This window comes from Garra rufa, chromosome 4, assembly GCF_049309525.1.
Source record: "Garra rufa chromosome 4, GarRuf1.0, whole genome shotgun sequence".
Taxonomy (NCBI): Eukaryota; Metazoa; Chordata; class Actinopteri; order Cypriniformes; family Cyprinidae; genus Garra; species Garra rufa.
In genome coordinates, this window is record NC_133364.1 from 14,601,314 (window position 1) to 14,627,861 (window position 26,548).

Below are 26,548 nucleotides of genomic sequence, written 5' to 3' on the forward strand. Positions count from 1 at the left end.
TGAAACTGAATTGAATTAGCCCCAAATGCAGATCTGCTTGATATATATGTTGTACACTTCATATAAAAAATGTATACAGTAAGACAATTTGTGATTGTGATTATTTTTTATTGTTTGTCACCAAAATGGGGCCATTCAAAACCTTTATAAAGTAATCCTTCCTCTGTAAACTGTCTAATAGCTGACACAACACATGCAGGTAAGGGCTTCCTGATGAATACCAGCAGACAACTTGACTGTATGCTGTCAATATTAATTGTCTTATACCAATGGCATCAAAAAGTTTTACTGTACATGTATTTGTCACCTAAATATAGTCAAACTGTAATTGAGATTAAATTTTACTGTTTATTTGTACGTACAAGTATTTAGCTCAGAGTAATAAATTATCTACCATAAACTTACTCATGTCGGCTGGCCTGGAGATGCATTTAAGCTGTATGTAGAACCTATTTTGATTTCAGACAGCAAGCCTCAAAGCCTGGGTGCAGAGTCAGAGACAGCACATCAAGTTTGGGGGTATTTCCCATATAAGCATATAATAAAACAAAAAGGTGTTTATCTCTCTCTCTCTCTCACGCGCGCGCGGTAATAAAAACCCGCTATATCACGTAACTTTTGCGTCGGATATTAATGAGTATGACACGCTTGATCAACGATCATTCGTTTGTGTTACTGGTAAGTAGAATTCAATACTTTTAGATTACAAATGCTATGATTTTGCCCGATTAGATATCGTCAGCTAGCTAACACTGATCTCTCACAGACACCTGCCCTGTTCTCCTCACACCACAACTTAATTTGTCTCCTCTGATCGTTGTTCTGTTTAATCCTGGCATGTCCCTGCTCTCTTGGCCACATAACCGGCTCATATTTGTGTCTGTGGTTCGTCATACAAGTGTAAATAAACATTTTAAATGTTCTCTGCGTCCGAACAGTCATTGCGATCCATTGTTTTCCTATGGTTTACATTGACCGCTCTCCCTCTCGTTACGTCACTACCGGTTTGCCAGTTTTTCAGATGCGGAAGTAAAATTCTCTCACAAAAACGTCTCTAGAAGCCTTAATAGCGTATTTTGAAGTATATTTTAAAGAAAATCTGGTTCCTACATTATTTTTCTATTCATTAATTCACCGGAGTCTCTAACCTGCAATATGCACTTTAACAGCATAAACAACCGACGCACATTGTGATAAAGTGAAGGAATCGACTGACACGCGACTCACCTGTAAGTAACCATAACCTGAAAACGTATAGTTTGCACAAACTATTATTTTAGATTAACTAATTAGATTAGTTTACTTGGGTAAAAGCCGAAAATGTACCTGCATCGTGCAAAGTAAGGAGTGTTTCGCTTCAATCGCACACAGTTCCTAGCAGTGATCCTACTGGTTGACAACGTGATTAACAACCCACAGCTGATAGAGATTAGCGTAACAATGAAGCTGCACGAACACACGCGCAAAGAGAAGATTTCTTTGAATGTGGTAAGTCTACATTTTTCGTCGATAAAACTTTTTATATTTAAGTAACTTTTTAGTATGTCCTTGTTGTATTTCATTATTGTTTGCGATGTTGAGAGCGGATATTTGTGTGTTGTCCTAATTATAAACACACTGGTTTGTTGTGCAAGTACAATTAGGAAAACTAGCCATGGTTTTAGAATAAATAAAACCCCAAAACGATGGTGATTGTTGTTGTAAACCATGGTATTTGTAGTACAAATACAAAAGATAATCAAGTTGACAAAAAAGCCTTAAATATTCTATGCTTTTATTAGAAATTTCATGTAACAGTTAGCTAATAAATTTGAGGTATTGCACATCCACAGTAAATGACTTTGGCCTACTATGCTAGTAAAATAAGGTAGATATCTGTAATTCTTTTTATGCAAGCACCCTAGTCACCTAAAATTGATTAGTTTTAGCATGTGTACATCTTTGACTCTTTTTACTGCATTTTGCATTATTATTATTATTATTATTATTATTATTATTAATTGAGACATTTTACTACATATCAATCTGACTTGTGGTTTCCTACAGGAAGAACTTGTTAGTGAATTGTGTGCCGTTTTTAAGTTTCTGCTTTCTGTCTGTAGGGTATTTCTGGTTCAGAGTTGCTGGAGATCACGAGGAGGTGGCAGGAGAAACAGGGGAGCGTCCTTTCATGAGGGGAGCAACTGCTGGATCCTCGTTGACTTTTGACTCTTTTCTGGACTCGGTGAAGTGCACCGTTTGCTGCTGTAATGCATCTTTGAGCTGTTGGACCCGTCTGATTATACCAGCTTGGACCCATTCTCTGGGTAAATGCTTTGATGGGCCGTTGTTTTAACAAATGCCTTGCTTTAGAGAATGATCACTGTGATTTTTGTGTGTAAAGTGTGTGCACAATAAAAGGATAAATGTGATATTTGTGTGCCGTTCATGATTTTCAGAGATCCTCTGATCTCAGTTCTCCAAACACATGCTGTTACTTCTAATCAGCTGTTGAATCTTTTTAAGTAAGGTTTGTGTGCATATGGCAAATTTAGATTTGTCTTTGGATAAGCTGTGGTTGATTTGTAGTTTGAAGTTCGGTCCAGTTTATTTGCTCTTAACAGAGCTGCTTGTCTTCAAATAAATGACTGTTAATCAGCGAAGCGTGCATCTGAATGGCTGTAATGTGGTGCAGTAATATTGCAACGACTTCAGCCATCAGTGATTCAGCCACGGATCAGAGTCTCGAGCTGTTGTTCATCTGAGTGTGTGCAAATGTCTGACTAATATACCTTCAAATGGGCCAAACACACCTTTCTCCATGTGCAGGTGTCTGTCTGTAGAGCGAGGGAGCCTGATGAGTCCTGGATCAGATCCTGGTAGAGCGTTTTGCAGGTAAAATAAGCTTCTGTGTGGGTGGAGCCTAAAGTGGGTGGGCTGTTATTAATTAATTAATTAATTAAAAAAATAAAAAAAAGTTTGTACTTATCCTGTGTCTGGAATTTTTACAAGTATAAACTTAAAAATTTGACTTCTTCTGTATAACCGCTGCTCGATATTATCTGGGAAGCCCCAGGGGGAGCGTCTGGATCTGTACTCCCCCTTTGTCTGTAACCTTCTCTCGTTTCAGGTCGTGCTCTGATCCGCTTTGCAGCTTGTCACAGCGCACTACCGAACGACCGCCACGCAACCGTGCTTCGGTGACCAGTCTGGGGCTTGAACCCCGGTACCTCCCATGCAGGGAGTACTTGCTCAGTCCACTGAGCCACTGGCACTTCCACACTTACTCTGCTGTTTTTCTTTAATTTTGACTTTTTTTTCTCTCTAAAGACTAGTCAAATTAAACATTTTTCTCTCCCAATAGGAGATTTGAACCCGGAATTCCCAGGTTGTAGACTGACGCTCTGATCACTGGGCCACAAGCTCTTTCATGCTAACTCTCTTTTTTTGTGAACTTTTGACTTTTTTTTCCTCTAAAGACTAATGAAATTAAACATTTTTCCATCCAAATAGGGGAATTGAACCTGGGACTCTGACATCACGAACTCACTCACTGACCGCTGGTCCACAGGCTCTTCCTCACGTGTTCACTTTTTTTCAGACTTTTGTTTTTGTTTGTTTTTTCTTTAAAGACGAGAGAAACTAAATATTTTTCACCTTAATGTGTGTTTTGAATCTGGACTTCTCAGACAATGGACTGACGCTCTGACCGCTATTCACCCTGTCATTTTACAATAAAGTTAAATTTTAAACAAACTAGAGTTAGGATTTGAACCAGCAACCTCTGAATCCATGAGACAGTGCTCTTACCTCTGAACCACAGATCTCTTGGCTGAACACATGCTGGAACTTATATTTGACTAATCAGCCTGTCATTTTTTCAATAAACCAGTTAAATCTGAATAGTGAGTTGTGGTTTCGAACCAGCAACCTTTGCAACCGTGACGCAGCGCTCTTACCTCTGAACCACAGATCTCTTGGCTGAACACTTACTGGAACTTATATTTGACTAATCAGCCTGTCATTCTTTAAATAAACTAGTTAAATCTGAACAGTGAGTTGTGGTTTCGAACCAGCAACCTTTGCAACCGTGACGCAGCGCTCTTACCTCTGAACCACAGATCTCCGATCTGTGGTTCAGAAGTAAGAGCGCTGCCTTATAGTCTGTCTGAACACATGCAGAAACTTATATTTTACTATTCACTGTCATTTTTACAATAAACTACTTAAATTTTCAACACACTGAGTTGGGGTTTAAACCCATGACACCACTGCAACCACGGCTGTAAATAATGTGTGTTCAGCCACTACTGCCATCATGGCTTTCACACTGAAAGCTGCCGTTTGAGCCCTTTTGTTGGATATAATGCAATACATGGACTTTAATGCGAGCAATAGCAAGGCTTGAACTCAGGACTCCATGAAGCCAACACAACACTCTGCATCCTGAGCCAATGAAACTGGCGAGTTAATGGTTGTTTTGGGTTTGAGTTTTATTAATAGCTTTGGTTTATGTGATTTAAAAAAAAAAAAAAAAGACTCAAAGCAGTTCGAACACAGAACATGTGAAAGCTTGCTTTACTGAGATTGACATGACAATGTTGAGTATGGACATCCAAACATAGTTTGACACTCTGACCACTGGGCCACAAGCTCTTTCACGCTTACTTTTCTTTTTTGTGAACTCTTGACTTTTATTTTCTCTAAAGACTAGTGAAATTAAACATTTTTCCATCCCGATCGGGGATTTGAACCTGGGACTCCCAAAACACAGTTTGACACTCTGACCACTGGGCCACAAGCTCTTTCACACTTACTCTTCTTTTCTGTGAACTTTTGATGTTTTTTTTTTTTTTTTTTACTTTTACTAAAACATGAATCACTAAATTTACTGCACATTATCTGTGTTCATTTGTATGACCAAACTTCTTTCATCTTTACTTCACCTGTATACTAGAAAATCTAAGATGATTTTAAAAACATCTAGTGCTTCTAATCAAGATTGAATCTGCGTCAGTCGAATTCTGTAATTAAAATTCAAAATATCTCTAATTCTAATTAAAGATATTTCTAATTAGAATTCATGATATCTCGAATTATGGAATGATTAAACCAGTGTGCTCAAGTGTTGTATCAAATGTACAAACTATCACACGAATGGTAAGAAATGTATTAATTCTCTGTCAAACTCAAATAATAGCACAACTTGTAAATAACAACAATATGAATTGCATCATTTTGTTTATTTTAAAGAAGAAGTCCAACAAACCGTCCTGGAAGTTTCCAGCAGTGCTAAACATCTTGATCGTCTGTTTCAGGTGTTTTTAATCAGGGATGAAACTCTGGAAAGTGGCTCACCAGGAACAGGACTCTTTATTTAAAAGCAAAAAAAAAAAAAGCTGTTTTCATGTATTAATGCGGATACACTTGTTGTCCACAAGAGGGAACACAATAAAAAAATTAAAAATAAATTAAAAAATTAAATAAAGATCTTTACCCAGAGTTGCTACTGTGATACTGTTTTATGTGAATTTGCTATTGAGTTTAACACAACATTTTATCTTGTCTTACCACATCAGTTGAAAGCTGATCTGGATAATTTACCAAATCAAAGATATCTGTAATTACGTCATGGATATCTATGTAGATGCGTAACATATAGGGAAGACGGAGTACATTTGAGATGCGTACAGTTAAAAAACACCTTAAATAACCTGTATACACAGGAGCCCCGAGCCGCGAATTTTAGCTCCACTTTCAGTCTGTATGAATTATAAGCTTGTTTCCTTATGGGGACCAAGAAAATGTTACCATAAGATGGTGAAACGGCAACTTCACCTTGGAAAAAAACTTTTGTTGATATCTTTGGAGTGGAAAATCGCACACGTTAAAACGTCTCTAATTCTAATTAGATATCCCAAATATCTCATGTCGCATCAGTTTGTAAAAACAATGATTAACTCAGTGTGTGTTCATGACATTGTGCTCAAGTGTACAAACTATCACAGAAATGGTAATTAAGAACTTTAATAATTCTTTGTCAAACAACTTGTAAATAATATGAATAGTATAATTTTGTATATTTAAAGAAAAGAGGTTTGGAGCTAAACTCTGGGAAGTGGCTCACCACTCTTTATTTAAAAGGAAAAAAATGCTGTTTTCAGGTATTAATGCAGGTACACTTGTTGTCCACAAGAGGGAACACATTGACACGTTGATAATTTTGAGTTGAGTAATCACATCACAGAACTTCTGTTAAAACATAAAACACATCCATTATTCTGTTGGAGAAACACAGAAGCAAATACATTACAGCACATAGTATATCTGAAACATCACAATTTAAAAGTTAGTATAACAGTTAATAAATCAACACATTTTATATGTATGCAAATTGTATTATATTCAAGGAACACATCTCTAGTAATTGTGCAGTTAATTGTCATATTGTATTTTCGGGATGTTTTTGGAACATTTGTCCTCTCCCCAAATTTGTCACTACCGAAACACAGTAATATATCATTTAAAAAGAAGGGTTTTATTGGCCTAATAAGATTTTGCTTACAGTTACAGTTTGCTTAAAGATAAGCTTTACAACAAGTTACAATTTTAACAGTATTTCAAGTGTGATTTATGAGATTTGTTGTGTTTTGAATGCACTTTGTAAAAGGCAAAAAGTTGACCATACTAATTTTAAAGTTAAGGATTAATTAGTTTGAAAATCAAAAACTATCATAACATTTTAGCGGACGTAACTTCGTTAGTATATTTAATTACTTTGCGTCTGGATAACGTACGCATGGATGAACGTCTGGATAACGTACGCGTGGATGAACGTCTGGATAACGTACGCGTGGATGAACGTCTGGATAACGTACGCGTGGATGAACGTCTGGATAACGTCTTAGTTTAATTATAAAAAATACCCCACCTCTAGTTGGCCATATTTATGCTACAAAAGCCTTACAAAAACTAGTCAGTATTAATCCGAAATGTGATTTAGTGACACGTTGTGGTAGAACTGTTTATTACAAAAAGGGGGTCTGGTAAGGGTTGTTGCATATTTCCAAAATGTTCCCAATGCTATAAAACCATTTTACACACAAACCCATAACCAAAATTAACTATTAAAAATAGCTGTATTGCTTTTTTTCCCCTCTCTCTTTTTTTTCTTTCATCTTTACTTCTTTCTTTTTTGAATGTATAAGCACAATTGCCTTTTTGTTTTTTTGTTTCTGTCTTTATTTGAATTAATGTATGGTTGTATGCTATATGTAGATATGTGTATATCTGTTATTTATAGTATATTGCTGTATTTACATTATATTTATTTTATGTCTGACCTAAAATGACACAAATAAAGCAAAAAATATAAAATAAAAAAATAACTGTATTGTACATACATTCCTTCATTTATATGGTTTGCTTTAAAAAACACATGATACAACCAACTTTTCACAGTTGTAAAACCTGAGCCTATTATTACAATTATTTGCAAACGATTTTATGATGCTTTGTTATAACTTTAAATAATTAAGAATTAATTCAGTAAGATCAGGGTTGCGTTTCCCGAAATCTTCTTTTCTCTACGTCGTTCTAAAGTAACATATCGCTACCACTGCACACATATAACTTATGAATGGCTTAGTGACACACACTTAACAGGCCATACTTATACACTGTATAAGTATGCACTGATACTAATCAGTAAAAAATATATATTATTTTTATTTTTATAATCATATGCAGCTGTCACAAGTCATTACATTTTAGGTCTATTATTTGAAACACGGAATCCACAAAAAGAACATATTTTATTTTCATTAAACAACATACAATATAACAAAAAAATCAATCAGGTAAAACTTGAAAACCAAAGAAATAAAACATAGATATTTTCAGACAATACACAATATTACATATCTTATTAAACAGTAATGAAACACAAGTCTGCTGCTAATAATGCTATAAATGAGTACTACCTGTCGCGGCATTCCCAATCTGCCTTTTGCCTAAAGAATATTCTCAAAATAAAAGTCTCTTTTTCCTTCAATTTTAGGAAAAACATTAGAATTGAGAAAAAAATTTGACCGAAAGTCTATTTTTTCTCAATCAATCCAGTCATAAACAAAATATAGTGAGCTTCACTGAAGCGTGACTAATTGTAGGCACTATAAGGAAGTTGGAACACCTAGAAATGTGTTTCTGACATGTTGCACATCGACTTTACGCATTAAAATATGCTTTAATGAATTACAAACAAGTAACAGGCTAAAATAAACTACTATAAATGACCACCACCCTCCAAATGTGACAGCAGTTGTAGGTCTACGTAAAATATATTATGGTAAATGTTTCGGAATTTTTGTAACATCCCCACATCCATTTTTTAAATCTTATTTTTAATGTTAAAAACTCAGTTTGGCAATAAGTTATGTATGTTTATAAACTACTTTCATTTGAAGCAGATAAATACTGTTAAAATATCTTACCATTTTTAAAGCAGCACAAACAAACATTTAAACAAAACTCCAAAAGTTCCAACTGTCCCCACTGCCGATTATTGAGATTTTTTTTAAATCGAGATTTCCAACCTATTTCTATCACTCTGACTTAAGCGAAAGAAGTTCTTCTGTTTTTATTAACCCCTGGTTGTACAGATGAATTTTATCCTTTATTTTCTCTTTTGCCGGATTCCTGATGCCATACTGAGAGGGCTGGGCATCATCATCTGAAAAAGAAAAATATTGGATATTAATTCTGAACCTGCTTGGACATCAATTAGTCTGTAGTGACAATGAAGTTCGACATCTAGATAGATGTCAGAGTGACTTGCCTACAGTTACATATAAAACAGAGTGACTGAAGCCATTGGCACAGCAGTCCTCACACCCCTGCGCTTCCATTCCAGCGCTACAGCTGCACTCCACAGGCCAGCTCCCATACAAGTCCAGGGGAGCTGCAGAGTCCGACTGCAGACTTTGTGATGCTGAAACCACTCTGTCATTTTCCTGAAAAGATTCCCTGTGGGAAAGCGACATGTTGGGATCTCCAAAACTCAGGAAAGTGACCTGAGACTGGCTGCACTCGCAGGGTTCTGCCAGTTTGGGAAGTCTGGGAGGTTGTTGTTCCTCAAGCGGGTTGATGCTTAAACGCGGACTGTGGTCATTGTGTGGCCACTGAAGAGGGATCGTATCATCTAGGGTGTGCGGCTGGTCTTCAGGAGATGTGGGTGTGGGAAGAATGTGGTTTAGTCTCTGAAGCACCTGAAAAGTAATAAAATAGAGTTAATATGTGATCCTGGACCAGAAAACTATAAAAAAAAAAAATTGATTTTTCTTTTATGCCAAAAGTCATTAGGATATTAAGTAAAGATCATGTTCCATAAAGATGTTTTGTAAATTTCCTACTGCAAATATATCAAAACTTAATTTTTGATTAGAAATATGCATTGCTAAGAACTTAATTGGGACAAATTTAAAGGCAATTTTCTCAATATTTAGATTTTTTTGCACCCTCCGATTCCAGAAACCATACATCAATGTAAAGCTTATTTATTCAGCTTTCAGATAATGTATGCATCTCAATTTGACTGGTTTTGTGGTCCAGGGTTATAAATAAGCTTTACTTACTTTGAAGAAGAAGAACGAGATTTAAAAAAAATTAAACATAACAGTGTATATTTTTATTACTAACAACATAATCTGTAAGTATGATTAGTTCAAACACTCTTACTTTGTAACTTTGTAAACTGTAAATATAATTACTTTTACTTGTAGAAACAGTGTAAATTGTAAACAGGCTCGTTTTGATAGTCAGTTTGTTTTTAATAACAACGCAAAATATAAACATGCAAGCGTGTAAAGCGTAAACATGGTTGCTTGTAGCAATATAATCTGTAAACACTTGTGTTTTTTAATGTGACACTGCTGCAAACCCTTTTTCATCTGCTCACCTTGTGAAGACAAAACAAATACAAAACCAAACAATAACAAACGTTTGTTAGTAAATTCGTTTTTCTACCTTCTTTTGACGCTGCCACTGAAGATTTTAAACATGCTTCCCCCAGATGAGACCGAGTCCATCTCTTTCATGTCCAAAAACTCAGGCTGTGCCTCCTCTTCTTCATCTTCACTTTCTGAGACGTCTTCTTGGTTTGTCTGTACAGCCTGACGTTCTGGTAAAATGTAACCAGTTATGGTTTTAAATCCAGCGCCATGTCGACTCAGCAGGTTGAAGATTTCCACATTTCCTCATTTCTTGACTCACTGTAAACAGTGAACAACAGTCAATCAAATCACGCCAAAATCAAAGTCTCATCAGTTTAATGTGCAACTTCCTGTCAATGGAATCACTATGAACTAAGTCAAGAATAAACTGAACTGTCAGGCATATGAAAAATAAAATGCATTTATACAAGAGTAGAGAAAAAAATATTTATTAGTTGTATACAAAACGTATAGTAAAATATTTTTAAAAACTTAAATAAGCCTAATTAAAAACTAATACAATTCTATATATATTTATTGTACATTATATTATTATTAATCTTTTCTTTCTGGTTCCAAATGTAATCTTTCAAGCTCAATAAATCTGCAATCACCAGTTGCACCTTATATTTGTAAAACCAAGTAAAGGCAGTGAACATAAGGGGTTTTACTTACGTCAGAATTTGGTCGTATTGGAGATACTCAGACGTTAGCAACAGCATTGCACGGTTAATGTACTACTGAATATGTATTGAGCAGTATTTATCAAGATATTAGCCTAATATTTCACCTACCTGACTAGAAATGATAAGAACAAACATGAATGTTGTCAAGATTTTTGCTCTGGAAATCCTGGTTCAGTTTGGCCAACCACAAATGCCTTTTGTTCCTCAGACAGTTTTTTTGATTTGTTATAACTTTCGACAATCTATAGTACTCTCCAGATGTTTTTCCTGGTCTGACCAATTTGTACAGCCCAAAACATGAAAATAATTAACCATTTTCAGCTATAATCAGCAAAATATGCAAGTTTCATTTGGTTCAGGGGCATTTTTTACATTCACTGCCGCCAATATGGCCGATTGATAAAGCGTTGTGAAAACCCTATATAGTGGAAAGATAAAGCAAAAGACGAGTGAATATATCAAACATGTATTTCAAATGTGATACAGAAATCAGAAGAAAACATTCTTAATATTCATTTAATGTTTATTGTGAATTGATAATTGAGCGGAAATGTCATCAGAAATGTGATACAGAAATAAAAAAAATTGTTAATATTCATTTAATGTTTACTGTGAATTGATAATTGTGCTCAAATGTTAGACGTGCACATGCCTTTACAGTAATTTAAAGTAATAATGCTAAATAATAATATTAATAATAAAAACATGCCATCAAAAACCATTATAATGTCCACAGTCAAAAAGTTGAACAAATGCGATGCAGATATGAGAACAAATACATTATATTTTCTTGAATTATGTGTAATAAAAAGGAAAGAAGGGATCATTCAAACTTCTCACAAAAAAAAATACAGAAAGCACACTGATTACATGAGTAATATTTGGAATATTAAAAGCATATTGAAATCACATGCAAGATTATTCATATACCTGGTGGACACAGAGCCACTTAAAATGTTAATAGTATAATCAGTTATACAAACGCATTAAGACTATCTAATTTTCAGAAAGTTAACAATAATAAAAAGAAAATTGATTATATGATTACTGAAATCGAAGTGCAATAATTTCTATTCAATTTACAGCCTCTTTGTTTTAAAGTCAACATCCTGAGACTTTGTATTTGCACAGGTTTAAATTAGATCTTGAATTGGGAATTGTCAGAGAAGCTCCTTGCTGTGACATCTGGAGGATGTGCAACTGGGCCACTGGGCAACAAATGGGCAACTATCTCCTTGAAACGGCCTCGTAATCGCGTGTTACGAGGAGTGATCTTTTTCTTGATGGCCATTTTTAGGTCACACTCTTTACCCACCACATACACACGCTTCTGACCGCGTGTCACTGCAGTATATACGTGCTGCCAGTTTTCACCCCAGCTGCCAAGAACATACACAATTGTTTCTGCCTCTGAGCCCTAAAGTGGGGAGAAAAAAGTCTCCACTTGATTAGGCGTGAAGCTGAGATGATAATACTGTGTTTAAATGGCCCATTTATAAATAAAGTGTGAGTGAATTCAATACCTGAAAGGTGTGAATGGTTCTTGCCCAAGCATGGCGCAGTTTACACTCCTTCTGTAGTTCACTGTAGTTAGAAGTCACCACATGTCCGTTTTCATCATCTAGTGTCAGGTAGCGTCTTGTTTTGCGCCTTGATCCCATATCCTCCTCAGTTACATCCTGTGATTGGTTGTAAAATATATATAAATGTACCAATCAAATTCAGGTAATTACGCTAAATGTTCACAAGTTTACTTCACAAGTAGGCTTTTCGGCATTTCAAGAACACAATCAAACAACAAATCAAGACATTTTTCACAAACCGCTTTAATGAAGAAAATTTCCCCGTTGCACATTCTTTCTTTTTTCACTTTCATCTGTTTATCTCTTTGGGCACTAGTTCCAGCAACATCATGTGCAGGCTCTTCTTGCATGTCCTCATCATCTTTATCTGATATGTAGCCATTTTTTGTGCAGCAAACTTTATCCCCCACTTGAAAACATATTTTATTTTCCAGAGTCCTAAAGGAATTCAAACACATACAGTTGAAAAGAGAACAAATGAAGATAATAATAGTGAAAGTATTAGGTTTTTCCTTACATACTTACATAACATGCCCTGAATAATGATCGCAGCAAAGGTCATTGATCATCTGACAATCCTTCCTGTAAACAAAAGCAACAATTCTAGGTTACCAAACAGCTGACACATTGAGTTGTGATGCAGTTTTTGAGTTGTAGGCAAAAGTGAGCCAAATTAGGAGTTTGAAAGTGTAGCAGTGATGATCAGTGGCAAAAATCCTCATTCCCTTTGAGCAACAAAGATGAATTAAATGTAATGATTAATTCCTTTCTGTCTAATGTGATTTAAGGTTTCCTCAATATCTTAACCTCAATATCACTTTATTTACACATCTCTGAATGAGGTTTAAGGAAAAGGAAACTTTAAAGGACTGGGGAGAATCGCGACAGGTTGCCATTCCTCCTTTGTGATCCATGCTTGAGGAACCAGGCTGAGCTTCTTCTTTTTGCTTGCACCCGAATCCCTGCTCCATGTCATTTTGTTCTGTGGTCGATGTTTTTGCATCACAAGACTTCCCCCTTAGCCTCTCCATCGCAGCTCTTTGAAGAACTTTCCTCACATCCAAGTGGATTATCCAGGGGTCTCCTTCAACCAGGGCCTTCAAGCATTCAGAAATGTCTATCTCGTAGATGAAGAAGTTTTGAAGTGCCACCTTGCTTTTGTCCTGTATCAGTACTCCCTGCTCGTTTAGGAACAAGGCCCCTTCATATGCTATGTTCCACCTCTGCATCTTCTTCAGCAGCGTCGTTTTTCAATGTATGTGCTTCCAGTTTCTCTGCAGTAGTCTTTCAGGTTTGCATACAACTGCATAGCATTACGCTGCACCTCAGGGATTTTTTTGAGCAAATCACAAAGCTCGAAGGACTTCATCTTTGCCTCACATCTGATCATACGGAATTCTTTAAACATGATCTGTTGAAAATATAACATTGAACAATCAAAAAGAGACCAAACAATGCTGCCCTCCAAAGGCAAAGCACAGTAACTACACATTTGGTCAAAGTGAGTAAAGGCTTAAAATGGACTTTGTGACAAAGTCTCCTGGTTCAGTTTTGACCCGTTTCAGAGAAACAAGAGGGTCAACATGTTTGACCAGCTGTTGTAAAAACTTTAAAGGCATTTTTCTCAATTTCAGTGTTCACGTAGTTACTGTACTTTGCCTTTGGAGGGCAGAATGGATAATATTAAAAATGTTTCAGCAATAGCAAAAGAGTAGAAAAAGAAAGCCTCAGTCAGAACAGACTAAAGGACTGTGCCAAAGTGGATGAAGCTTGAAAGCTCTAGGAGGTTAAAGATGTACAGAAATGTACAATAACAAAATAATTACAGCTATAAGCTTACATAGTTGAAGCCCAACTTCCAAACATCATTCTTAATTAACTCCTCCAGTTTGTCCAATAAGTATGTGTTAATCTGCTGCTGTGGAGTTTATTCAGTTGTATCCTGTGTGTTTTTCTTCTTCCCGTTGCTTATTATCTCCATAAACTGGCCTGGCAGCATTGTTGGCAAGTATTTCATGATTTGAGGGTACTTGCTCGCAACTCTCACGTGTGTCCAAGCCACTGTGTTTTATAAAATTAACAAGGACAATTAAGCACAGTAATTTTCAAAATCACGAATTACTTATCACTTACAAGAGTTGGTTCAAAATACAGAAAAAACAGTCATATTGTGAATATCATTAGTTTATAATAATGGTTTTCTATTTTAATTTATTTTTTAAAATAGTGTTTCCTTCAGAAACCATTCTAATATGCTGATTCATTATCAATCTTGGAAACAGTTGTGCTGCTTAATATGCTTAATGCTTTTTTTGGAACTTGTGATACTTTTTTCAGGATTCTTTAATGAATAAATAGAAATCTTTTCTAACAGTGTAAGTCTTTGCTATTACTTCTTATCAATTTAACACATCCTTGGTGATTAAAAAATGATTAATTTCTTTCCAAAAAAAGAACGAATAAAAATTAACTGACCCCAAACTTTGAACGGTTGTGTACAAAAGATTTATATTTTAAATAAATGCTGTTCTTTTTCATGTTTAATTCATCAAAAAAAGTACCACAGGTTTCTCTCTCTCTCTCTCTCTCTCTCTCTCTCTCTCTCTCTCTATATATATATATATATATATATATATATATATATATATATAGCAGCAATGTTGAACCGTTTCCAACATTGGTAATGAATCAGCACATTAGAACGATTTATGAAGGATCGTGTGACACTGAAGACTGCAGTAATGATTCTGAATATTCAGCTTTGCATCACAGGAATAAATTACATTTTCACAATACATTCACACAGAAAACTTTTTTTACATTGAAATAATATTTCACAATATTAATTTTTTTTTTCTGGATTTTTGATCAAATAAGAAACTTCTTTAAAAACAACATTAAAAATCTTACTGATCAGAAACTTTGGAATATGTTTTTAACATGTTTGTAAAATTCAGCTCTTGCTTTGCCTAGTTGTAATTGATTACAGTGGTTCTTAAAGAAATTACTGAATAAAAGAACTCTTTTAAAGATTATGAAAGTAGGTGATTTATATGGTCCAACCTGAGTTAGTGACACTAGACTTGAGCTGTTCAGCCACAGCTTTATGCTCTGGTGCTGAATCTTCAAAATCCTGTAGGACGTCCAGCAGGTTGACAAGCTCCACGTCTGTGTCATAGTGCAACCACATCATAAACATTCTAACAAACATAGGGTCTGCCTCACACTCTTTAAGAAAAAGAGACACAAGTGATGATCTCAGATTGGTGCGGAGACTGTAGGAGGGATAGCTGGAGGGGAGGGTAAAAAACCTGCGCCTGCCACGGTTAACAACTTTGCAGGTTACCTTCCACCAGGGATCACAAAGGTGAAAATGGCCCTTGACCCTGAATGTCCTGTTACCTCCAACCACCAGAAACACTGCAAAAGTGAAAATAAATTTGGTAATAATAATAATATGCAGTCCTGTCAATGATTACATCTGAAGGAACCACAAAACATTAAGTGGGAAAACGCAGAACCTTTTTAATAAATGATTTATTCACATTCTAAAATTTTTATAATAACAAAGAAAATGTACACTTCAAAGTATTGTTGTTGATTGGGAAAAAAATAGGACTAAACGAATTAAACAGTACATTAAGTCACATGCTGCTTGCCTTACCTTCTTTGAACGCTGGCATTAAGGTTTTGAACATTTTTCCCCCAGATGAGACACAATTGACCTCACTCATGTCCAGAAACTCAGGCTCCATTTCCTCTTCTTCATTTTCGATTTCTGAATCATCCTGGTTCGACTGAAAATCGCCATCGTCTGATTGAATGTAACCGGTTAGTTCAAGCATCGACATTCTAACTTCGACTGTCTTCAAAGAAATGGCTGGTTTCGAATTTAATTTCGCGGTTATTAATGATGACGATATTACTGTAACACGTATCAATCAGATTATATCAAAATAAAAGTCACAGTCAAATTACACAAACGTATTGTGGTTTCTTTTATTGTCAAGAACATTGTACTTTATTTTTATTTAGTTAAAATATAATGCACATAAATTAGTTTAAAAGCACAAATAAATTATACATGCTATAATCTTCAAAAGCATTTGGAGACACTATAAGGTAGCAAGGACACCTGGAAATGTTTTAACATGGTGTCAGTTCATCTTTAGACTCTAAAATCCTTGTTTTACAAATTATAAATATGTAACATGTTAAAATCAACTACTATAAATGACCATCATCATCCTAAAGTGACAGTAGTTGCAAATCTGCATTAAAAATATTTGTCATATTCTTTTAAAAAGATATGTTATGTAACATCTCTCATATCTGCTTTTTATCTTTTTTTTTCTAATGTTAAAAACTCAGTTTGGAAATATGTTATGAATATTTCTAAACTATTTTCAGATAAAGCAGATAAATCCTGTTAAAATTTCTTCAAATATGTTTAAAAGCAGCACAAACAAACAAACTGCTGATTAAAATCCCCAATCTGTTTTTTTTTTTTACATCAGGATTTCCAACCTATTCTTATTACTCTGACTTAAGCGAAAGAAGTTCTTCTGTTTTTATTAACCCCTGGTTGTACAGATGAATTTTATCCTTTATTTTCTCTTTTGCCGGATTCCTGATGCCATACTGAGAGGGCTGCTGGGCATCATCATCTGAAAAAGAAAAATATTGGATATTAATTCTGAACCTGCTTGGACATAAATTAGTCTGTAGTGACAATGAAGTTCGACATCTAGATAGATGTCAGAGTGACTTGCCTACAGTTACATATAAAACAGAGTGACTGAAGCCATTGGCACAGCAGTCCTCACACCCCTGCGCTTCCATTCCAGCGCTACAGCTGCACTCCACAGGCCAGCTCCCATACAAGTCCAGGGGAGCTGCAGAGTCCGACTGCAGACTTTGTGATGCTGAAACCAGTCTGTCATTTTCCTGAAGAGATTCCCTGTGGGAAAGCGACATGTTGGGATCTCCAAAACTCAGGAAAGTGATCTGAGACTGGCTGCACTCGCAGGGTTCAGCCAGTTTGGGAAGTCTGGGAGGTTGTGGTTCCTCAAGCAGGCTGTACAATTCATCAACTTCGATGGGGATGCTTAAACGCGGACTGTGGTCATTGTGTGGCCGCTGAAGAGGGATCGTATCATCTAAGGTGTGCGGCTGGTCTTCAGGAGATGTGGGTGTGGGAAGAATTTGGTTTAGTCTCTGAAGCACCTGAAAAGTAATAAAACAGAGTTAATATGTGATCCTGGACCAGAAAACTACAAAAAAAAAAAAAAAATCTATTTTTCTTTTATGCCAAAAATCATTAGGATATTAGGTAAAGATCATGTTCCACAATACATTTCCTATCGTAAATATATCAAAACTTAATTTTTGATTAGTAATATGCATTGCTAAGAACTTCATTTGGACAACATGGCATTTTTTTCAATATTTTGCACCCTCAGATTTCAGATTTTCAAATAGTTGTATCTCAGCTATACATCAATTGAATTGAAAGCTTATTTATTATTCAGCTTTCAGGTAATATATATATATATATTTCAATTAAAAAAAAAACCCTTATGACAGGTTTTGTGGTTCAGGGTCACATATGTTTTTATAATATATATTATAAATATAATTTTTCACGGATTGTTATGTTGCTGCCTTATGTAGATGTCTTCTACACTTTGAGTGGGAAATTTCAGTCAACAGAATTTCATTCAATTGAATTTCTCACAGGTTAACTTCATTTGAAATGTGGTAACATCTACAAGCAATATGAATGCTCCTGAGTTAAATTTCAACTGTCCCAGATATGGGTATGAATATTAAGGTTTTTTTTTGTAATGTAAAAACCTGTTTTTTGCTTTGCCATTATGTTGTATGGAGTGAAGATTTTTGTTGGGGAAAAATTATCTAAAGCATCTAACATAAGGCAACAGCATTACAAAATGTGGAAAAAAAAATTTAAGAGTTTGAATACTTTTGCAAAGAACTGTATACAGAGGTCAACATTTGAAGTGGATCAAAACCTTTCATCAAAGTTGTCTTAAAACCAAAACAATACCTGTTCTTGTCTTAGGACAACTTTGATGAACTTTTTTGATTCACTTCAAATGTGAATCAAAACTAAATATCGATATGTTTGTGTAAATGAGAATATTTACTAACCATTTCCATGCTCGGCCTGGCTCGCATTTTGTAACCTGTGCACTCCAGTCCGATTCGGAGTAGACAAAGTGCCACTGCAGTAGGCCAGTGCTCAACTTTGGGATCTAAAAACTGCAGACAGGCATCCACAGAGCCTTTCTCCTCAAACTCTGAATGCAGTCTGTCTCTCTAAAGAAATGCAATGTCATTATTAATTATATTAAAGAAAGAGTTCATCCAAAAATGAAAAATCTGCCAATTACTTAACAGAAATGCAACTACCACATTCAAGGCTCAGAAAGGTAGTAAGGAAAACGTTAAAATAGTCCATGTGACATCAGTGGTTTAATCTTAATTTTATGAAGCCATGAGAACACTTTTTTTTGCACAAAGAAAACAAAAATAATGACTTTATTCACAGGTTTTTCTTTCCTGTGCCATCTTCAGCGTGTTCACAAGAGTACCATGACTGTTTTGACAAAGTTCCTACTGCCTTTCTAGGCCTTGAACATGTTATGAAAGCTATCAGATTTCATCAAAAATATCTTAATTTTTCTTCTGAAGATAACCTAAGGTCTTATGGGTTTGGAACAACATGTCTTCAGTCTTTAGTGTCACATGATCCTTCAGAAATCATTCGTATATGCTTATTTGATGCTCAAATAATTTTTTTTTTTACTTCTTACCAAAAACAGGCTTTTTCCAGACTCCTGTTTCACCTTCTGTCCAGTACATGTCTCTAATATAACCTACAAGCATAAAACAATGAAAAATAAATTTCACAAAAAAGAGAGAAGCTGATTTATGCTGAGCCAGTCATGTCAGGCCAGTAATAAACGAGAAAGATTTTAATGGCCAGTATTCTGTGGTTAAATCATTAACATCAAAGGGCACCTATTATGCCCCCTATTACAAGATGTAATATTGGTCTTGGGTGTCCCCAAAATGTGTCTGTGAAGTTTCAGCTAAAAAAAATACAAATAATTAATTATAACATCTGGAAAAATGTCCTTTTTGGACGTCTAAAAAATAGCTGTTTTGGTGTGTATGTGTTGAGGAAACGCAAACCTTCAGCTCCCTCCATACATTTTCTATAAGGTTAAGATCTGGAGACATGCTAGGCAACTCAAGAACCTTAATGTGCTTTTTCCTGAGCCACTCCTTTGTTACCTTGGACATGTGTTTTGGGTCATACCCACCCACGACCCATTTTCAATGCCCTGGCCCTAATGGTACATGGCCACGTCCATCGTCCCTTTGATGCGGTGTAGTTGTCCTGTCCCCTTAGCAGAAAAACACCCCCAAAGCATGTTTCCACCTTCATGTTTGATGGTGGGGATGGTGTTCTTGGGGTCATAGGCATCCTTCAAACACAGTGAGTTGAGTTGATGCCAAACAGCTTGATTTGGGTTTTATCTGACTACAACATTTTCACCCAGTTCTCCTCTGAATCATTCAGATGTTCATTGGAAAACGTTAGATGGGCCTGTACATGTGCTTTCTTGAGAAGAGGGACCTTGCGGACACTGCATGATTACAGTCCTTCACGGCATAGTGTGTTACCAATTATTTTCTTGGTGACTATGGTTCCAGCTGCCTTGAGATGATTGACAAGATCCTCCTGTGTAGTTCTGGCTGATTCCTCACGGTTCTCGTGATCATTGAAACTCCACAAGGTGAGATCTTGCATAGAGCCCCAAACCGTGGGAGATTGACAGTTATTTTGTGCTTCTTTCATATGCAAATAATTGCACCAACTAGGGATGTAACGGTATTGTAAATACCGTCGTACCGCAATAGCAATTTTTTTCGATACTACCGTGGTCGCATGACTCGATAAAACGATAGGTCTTCTGAGAAAAGTTTGCTCAGGCGAATGGAGCGAACGGGAGGTAGCGAGAACTACAATTCCCATCAGCCCAGGCGTGGCCATCATCCTTTGCGGTCTCAGAGTATGTGAGCGGAGTGAGGCGGTGTGATTCTGAATGGAGGGAGGAGCGGATATTTGAAAAGTCAGAGCGTCGTGGTTTTCAACTCGCTCCAAGACCGCTCCATCATGAGAACAATTCATGCCAACTGTCCGTAATATAACTGCATATTAAGCAGGAATTCACATGCTAAACATATTTCGCTTGATAGAGATGGATCACTCAAATCAGAAATAATGTGAAGGCTATGATGACGGCAATGGACATCATATGAGCGGTAAATTATAGTTCACAAGTTTGTGCTTTCTAGATACTTCATATTTTCAGGTGAAAGCATCATTTAAACAGGTACAGCATTTATTCACACGCAATCACTCTGTTAATGCATTAAAACAAATGTAATGGTATCCGATTTCGAACGAGCAGAAATCTGTAAGAAATGCAGCGATCCATAAGTAAAATAACTGACGAAAATGTATTTTTATTTTCATTACAAACATTGCACTGCATAAAGCAGCAATTATTCTCTTTTAATGCTGATGTTATTAGCTTGGAAGCTGGAGTGGAGCGATTATTAAATGCACAGAGCGCGGAGGGGAAATTGTTGCCGCTCCACTCCGCTCACATACTCTGGTCCCAAGTGAGAGGGTTTTTTCTGTTGCAGGGGACATTGTAAATACCCAGAGATCCCAGCTTTTACCAGATAATGTTAATATGCTAATTTTTATGCTAAGTGAGTGTGTGAGTGAATGAGGTGATTGTTCTCAAATACTCATTCAGCACATGGGCCAGCTGCAATAAGTAGTCTGCTATTTTTATTTTTTTCAAGAAGTTTTCAAGAATACTAAATTGAAACTTTAATTTTTTTTTTTACATGGTTTAATAATTTTTTGTTATTAAAATTGAAGTTCCTGTTTCAAAGTGATAGACGGCTAATTTGTATGCCATTGATATGTTCAGTGTTCATGTAAACTGTTTAATAATCACTTCTGGCACTTTTTTCGAGTCTCTTCATTAGTTTTGTTTTTCCTGTAAATGATTCAATAAATACCGTACCGTGACATTCATATCGAGGTATTACCGTACCGTGAAGTTTTGATACCGTTACATCTCTAGCACCAACTGTTGTCACCTTCTCACCAAGCTGCTTGGCAATGATCTTGTAGCCCATTCCAGCCTTGTGTAGGTCTACAATCTTGTCAATGACTTCCTCAGACAGCTCTTTGGTCTTTGTCATGGTGGAGAGTTTGGAATCTGATTGATTGCTTCTGTGGACAGGTGTCTTTTTTTTACAGGTAACAGAGGAGATTAGGAGCACTGCCTTTAATAGACCTGTATAAAAGACATCTGGGAGCCAGAAATCTTGCTGAATGATAGGGGATCAAATACTTATTTCAGTCATCAAAATGCAAATGAATTGATAACTTTTTTTAAATGTGTTTTTTTGGATTTTTTTGTCTTTCATCCAAACACAGAACACCGGGATTGCTTACAAGAGACTGTTGACATTACAGCAGCTCAAGCAAATGAAGGACAGTGTAAAACCAAAGACAACTAGCTGAGGTCAGAATCGATGGCAATGCAGGACTGTCACTCAGCAGCCGTGGGCGGGGCCTAAACAATGTGATGTCACTTTGCGTAGAGAATCAAAACCGCATACCTAATAAGACTGGTTTAGTTTGGTGGATTTTTATCATGGAAGGGTGGTTGTGTTCACACACTGCCACATTTATATCCAAACACCATGTAAAAGTGGATTTTGCATAACAGGTGCCCTTCAAAATGCAGACATATGGCTTTATTTGTTTATATTGTACCTAGCTCCAGAATATAATTTTTTAAACAGGCTGCTGCACTCACCATGCCAAGGCTATACACGTCAAGTTTGACTGACAGCTTGCCATCACGGATGTACTCTTCTGGGAGATAGCCAAGGTTGCTATGGGAGGCGGTATCCATGACAATAGTGCAGCTCTGGTCGACGGAGTGCGGTCTGAGACGAGCTAATCCAAAATCTGATAATTTGGGCTGCAGGCGCTCATCCAAGAGTATGTTTGAACTGTGAACACAACACAAAACAAGCTCATTTCAATGCAGAATCTTTCACTGGGCATCTATAAGCAGTAGATTCTGCTCTACACTGGTACCTCGTAATGTTTCCACAAATAACCATGCACGGTTGTGCAGTGTGTAGATGGTTGACTGCCTTTGCGGTGCCTTTAATAATGTTCAGCCTTTCCTGCCATGATAGAGGCCTCTGAACTTCCTGTAGCATTATGAAACATTATGATAATGTAAACTTTAGATTGCTATGATTAAACATGTTACAGTTTGCTGGCAGACGATTTACCTCATGAAGCCTGTGGAACAGTGATCCGTTATGAAGGTACGGATAAACTAGACAGAAGCGATCTGCCTCTGAAAAGCTGCCCCATAACTCTAAGATATTAGGATGCTGGTAGCTAGGCAGACAAAAATGAGAACCATGATAAAATGATAAATGCTATTTGAAAAGTCATTGGAATGTGATCAAGCAAGCATGGATTGAACCTACAGCTGTAGAACTTCAATTTCTTTGGTAAATTTTTCCCACAATGCTTTCCAATCAGCTTTGCTTTCCTGTAAAAAAAAAATAAATAAATAAATGTGATCAGTGTTTTTCAAAACAGCATGATTTGTACATGTAAAATCAGATATTCATTTATAAGGACTTTTCAGATATTCACTATAAGGAAAATTTTCACAGCAAAACATGTTTCCCCATTTTGTACAGTACAATAATTTTTGGCAAACAATTAAGTGAATAATTAGTACATTATTATTAGTATTAGTATTATGCGCTTGTATTTTTTATTATACTATTTTATTAGTAATCCAGAAATGAACACAGAACAATAAAATTGCAAATTAATGTAATAATAATAATAATAATAATAACAATATACCTATATATCATTAACTATTTTTTCATGGCCTTGTTTTTTAATTATATTATTTTATTATTAATTTATAATAGAATAATTACCATAACATACAATAAATAAAATACAACAACAGAATGACAGATAAATATAATAATAATAATAATAATAATTTATTATGGTCTATTATTTATTTATTATGGTATTATTTATTTATTATGGTATTATTTATTTATTATTAATTTAGAATAGAAAAATTGCCAGAAAATAACAGATATAATACTTTTACAATTTAAGATACAACTAAATTTGAGACTTTTTAAGAACCCGCAGAAACCCTGGTAAATGACATTTTGACATACTGACAGTGTATAACCTGTTTGAAAACTTTGACAGCAAAAGATCTGTTTTCCCATTTTCCACAGTAGACCTCGGCGAACGCACTCGACCTTATTTTTAAGTCTGGGTGGAAATGTCTCGTTCCTTCTATGACGTCAGAGAATGTTATGAAATACTTCTGTTTTCCACCTGAAATGGACAAGAAGGTTTAATCTTATATCCTTACGAAACCACTCAAAGCAGAAATGAAACTTTCTACCTAATATCTATAAATAAAGGTTACAGTTAGCACTAACTTGTACAAATTACCTTGAACAGACACGGACTCTGGACAAAGAGCTGAGGTTCGACAGGATTTCTCAGTGTTTTGCAGATGCTGATTGGAACATGAAAAATACAGATGTGAATGTGAAAACATAATATATAAACATAATGTGAATAAATAAGTGCACATTCTTGTTGCTTTCTAACACACCAAATCCAGAATAAAGTTCAATATCTGACCACCTTCTGCTTTAGGTTGATAACAGCGTCAAAAAAAGACAATTACCGGGGCAAAGAGAGAAGACGAGGATGACTTCAGTACACAGGAGTCTAGAAAACAATCAGATATGTTGGGTTCAGGTTTGTTTTAAAGTGGTTTCATAGCAACATCACTATTAGTTTCATTATATGTTGTCTGCGATCCATTGTGGTTTTGTGGGTGATATGATACGCAAGAACTGAACTGGTTTACATTGATAAATTGCATGCTTAGTTTTGCTTCGCTTTGTAGTTCACTTCGCATTTAGGTTTGTCAGGTTCCTCTTTAAAGTAAAATACACATTACAACATTATAATAATCCTACATGATATAGAAAGCTTATGTGACTTAAAAGAGGAAGCTAAAGGAGACAGTAAAATATAAACAACACCCAAGAGCTAAGACTTTAAATGAAATGAAAACTGACTCTTTTTGACTTTAAAATCAGTTTTAGTTCATAAATTACTGTCTACAATAACTGTAGTAGCTATTTTGGCATAACCAGCAGTTGGTATGGGACTGTACATTTTCATAGAGTCTTACAATGAAGATGTTACCTTGCGATTGGAAAAGACTCCTGGCTCGAGCATGACCCATCTCATCCAGAACCTTCAGAAGATCCCCAACTGTTTTATTCTGCTGGGCCCACAACCACATGAGCTCCTGGGTCGGACTTTTCCCAGCAGCCACATACATTTCAGCACATCTTACTTCCAGCTGACTGGGAAGGATATGAGTAGCTGTAAGGAATCAAATGTGGATGAATATCAGAAGATGTTTCCCACAAGATTTGTTTAAAAAGTCCAGGTTAAGCTTCCTGGGTTTCTGATCATTAGTTTGTTGACCAATGTTCTGAAAACTAACCGTGGTGGATTCAACTAGAAGCTAGTTCGTTGGTGATAGACTATCTTGGAACAGATAATGATCTTGTACTATAATATCTAGCTAATTACTATAAAGATAAAAAAAAGAGCTTGAAGAGTATTTTCCAACGGCTATTTAGCACTGACATTTTCACAAACATAGGAAATACAAAAGTTGGTCACAGCTGGTCTTCATACTTTAAGGTAACGGTCGTACAAATCTGTATTATGATGATAAAAACAATTTTTAAGATGTTACCTAACGTTCTCCATCCCAGACCGTCGACCCCGCTGTCCATCAGTTTACAGAAAGTTCCCATCAGCACCGGCGGGACGTCGAAGAGGAACGTCGCCTTCTCTATTTTACCTGACATGTTTCGCTAGTCCTGACTATACAGGTGTGTGAAGTTTGTTTAGATGTTTCATCCCTTTCGGACTGATGACTCTACAGTGCTCTCTTGTGTTGGTAACTCTTGCGACAACGCGGAAATTCCCAAACCCCACCTACTTCCTCTAAATATTTTGACTAATACTCTTAAGAAAGCGTTTGCTTGTGAGAGAAAAGTGGCCACCCAATACAACAAAAACAAAAACAAAACACACAGAAATCCAGCAATTCATTTAGCAAATATTTGACACATTATATGAGAAGAAGAAGAAGAAGAATGATATTAATAAAGATATCAGAATATAATAATAATAATACTTATTATATTCTTGTATCGTTTACTATTTTATGATTACATTATTTTTTTTAATAATACTTTAATTTAATAATAACTACTGAATTGTTAATTTGTATTAATAATTTAATATATCCACTCAGGGTTGCCAGGTTTTCAAACCAAACCTGCTAAATTGCTACTCAAATCTAGCCAAAAAGTAGGCCAATCGCTGGTACAAAAAAAAAAAAAATGTTTTTTGGTGGGGTTTCCCTGGTAAAATTAGCATTCCAGGGCTACATATTACCTTATTGGCGTCGCTTCAACCCGCTGACATGAAAAACAACCTGCGGCAACAAGGTTAAAGTAGCCCAAATTAGCACAAAAACCGTGGACTTGGCAACACTGTATCCATCTTTTTCAGGTCATTATATGGGTCTGGTTTCCGGTCTCATCCTATTTTTAGATGTAAAACACAGCTCGTTTTGCTGCTTGATATTGCAAATTGGTGTGTCTTATCATGTTATTTTAATGTATTATCTTAATTATGAACACATTGGTTTGTAGTGCAAACAATTTTACTGTTTACAGCACCTTATTCTTCTCGTTATTTCCCTAGTGGATAATGAACTGGAAGTCTCACTCACAGGCTTACTTCTGCGTTGAAGAAAAACCTCATTCACAGTAAAATAAAAGGCAATAAAAATGAATATACATACAGGTAAACATAAAATAAAAATGGGCAATGTGAAGATAGTTTTGTTAAACGATGATGCAATTGCATCAAAATTGATATAACTGATATGTGACTGATACATAAACTGTAAAAAGATGTTTTGAGGGTATGACAATCCTCATCTAATCAGAGATCAAGTTAAATTACAGTTGTACAATGCACAATACAGAGACAGGAGAATCTTCAAAC

At 35.8% G+C, this 26,548-nt stretch overlaps 1 protein-coding gene, 1 long non-coding RNA gene and 1 pseudogene across 2 annotated transcripts; 1 reads left to right on the plus strand and 2 right to left on the minus strand.

Moving 5' to 3' along the window:
* The first annotated feature begins 475 nt into the window (after positions 1-475).
* LOC141333643 (uncharacterized) lies at positions 476-3,475 on the plus strand. The gene is made up of 3 exons (XR_012355410.1): positions 476-2,306; positions 2,809-2,874; positions 3,110-3,475. It is a non-coding gene; the product is annotated as an uncharacterized lncRNA (long non-coding RNA).
* Positions 3,476-7,882: 4,407 nt separating this feature from the next.
* On the minus strand, positions 7,883-25,379 carry irak3 (interleukin-1 receptor-associated kinase 3). The gene is made up of 13 exons (XM_073838697.1): positions 25,221-25,379; positions 24,656-24,838; positions 24,126-24,169; positions 23,885-23,951; positions 23,613-23,764; positions 22,870-22,934; positions 22,666-22,777; positions 22,463-22,581; positions 22,176-22,374; positions 19,074-19,136; positions 18,409-18,576; positions 17,010-17,463; positions 7,883-8,710 (listed from the first exon to the last, which is right to left on the minus strand). The coding sequence occupies exons 1-13, from the start codon at positions 25,333-25,335 to the stop codon at positions 8,583-8,585; spliced, it is 1,869 nt and encodes a 622-aa protein (XP_073694798.1). The 5' UTR covers positions 25,336-25,379; the 3' UTR covers positions 7,883-8,582.
* On the minus strand, positions 12,539-16,099 carry LOC141333640 (DNA helicase B-like; annotated as a pseudogene).
* Positions 25,380-26,548: the final 1,169 nt, after the last annotated feature.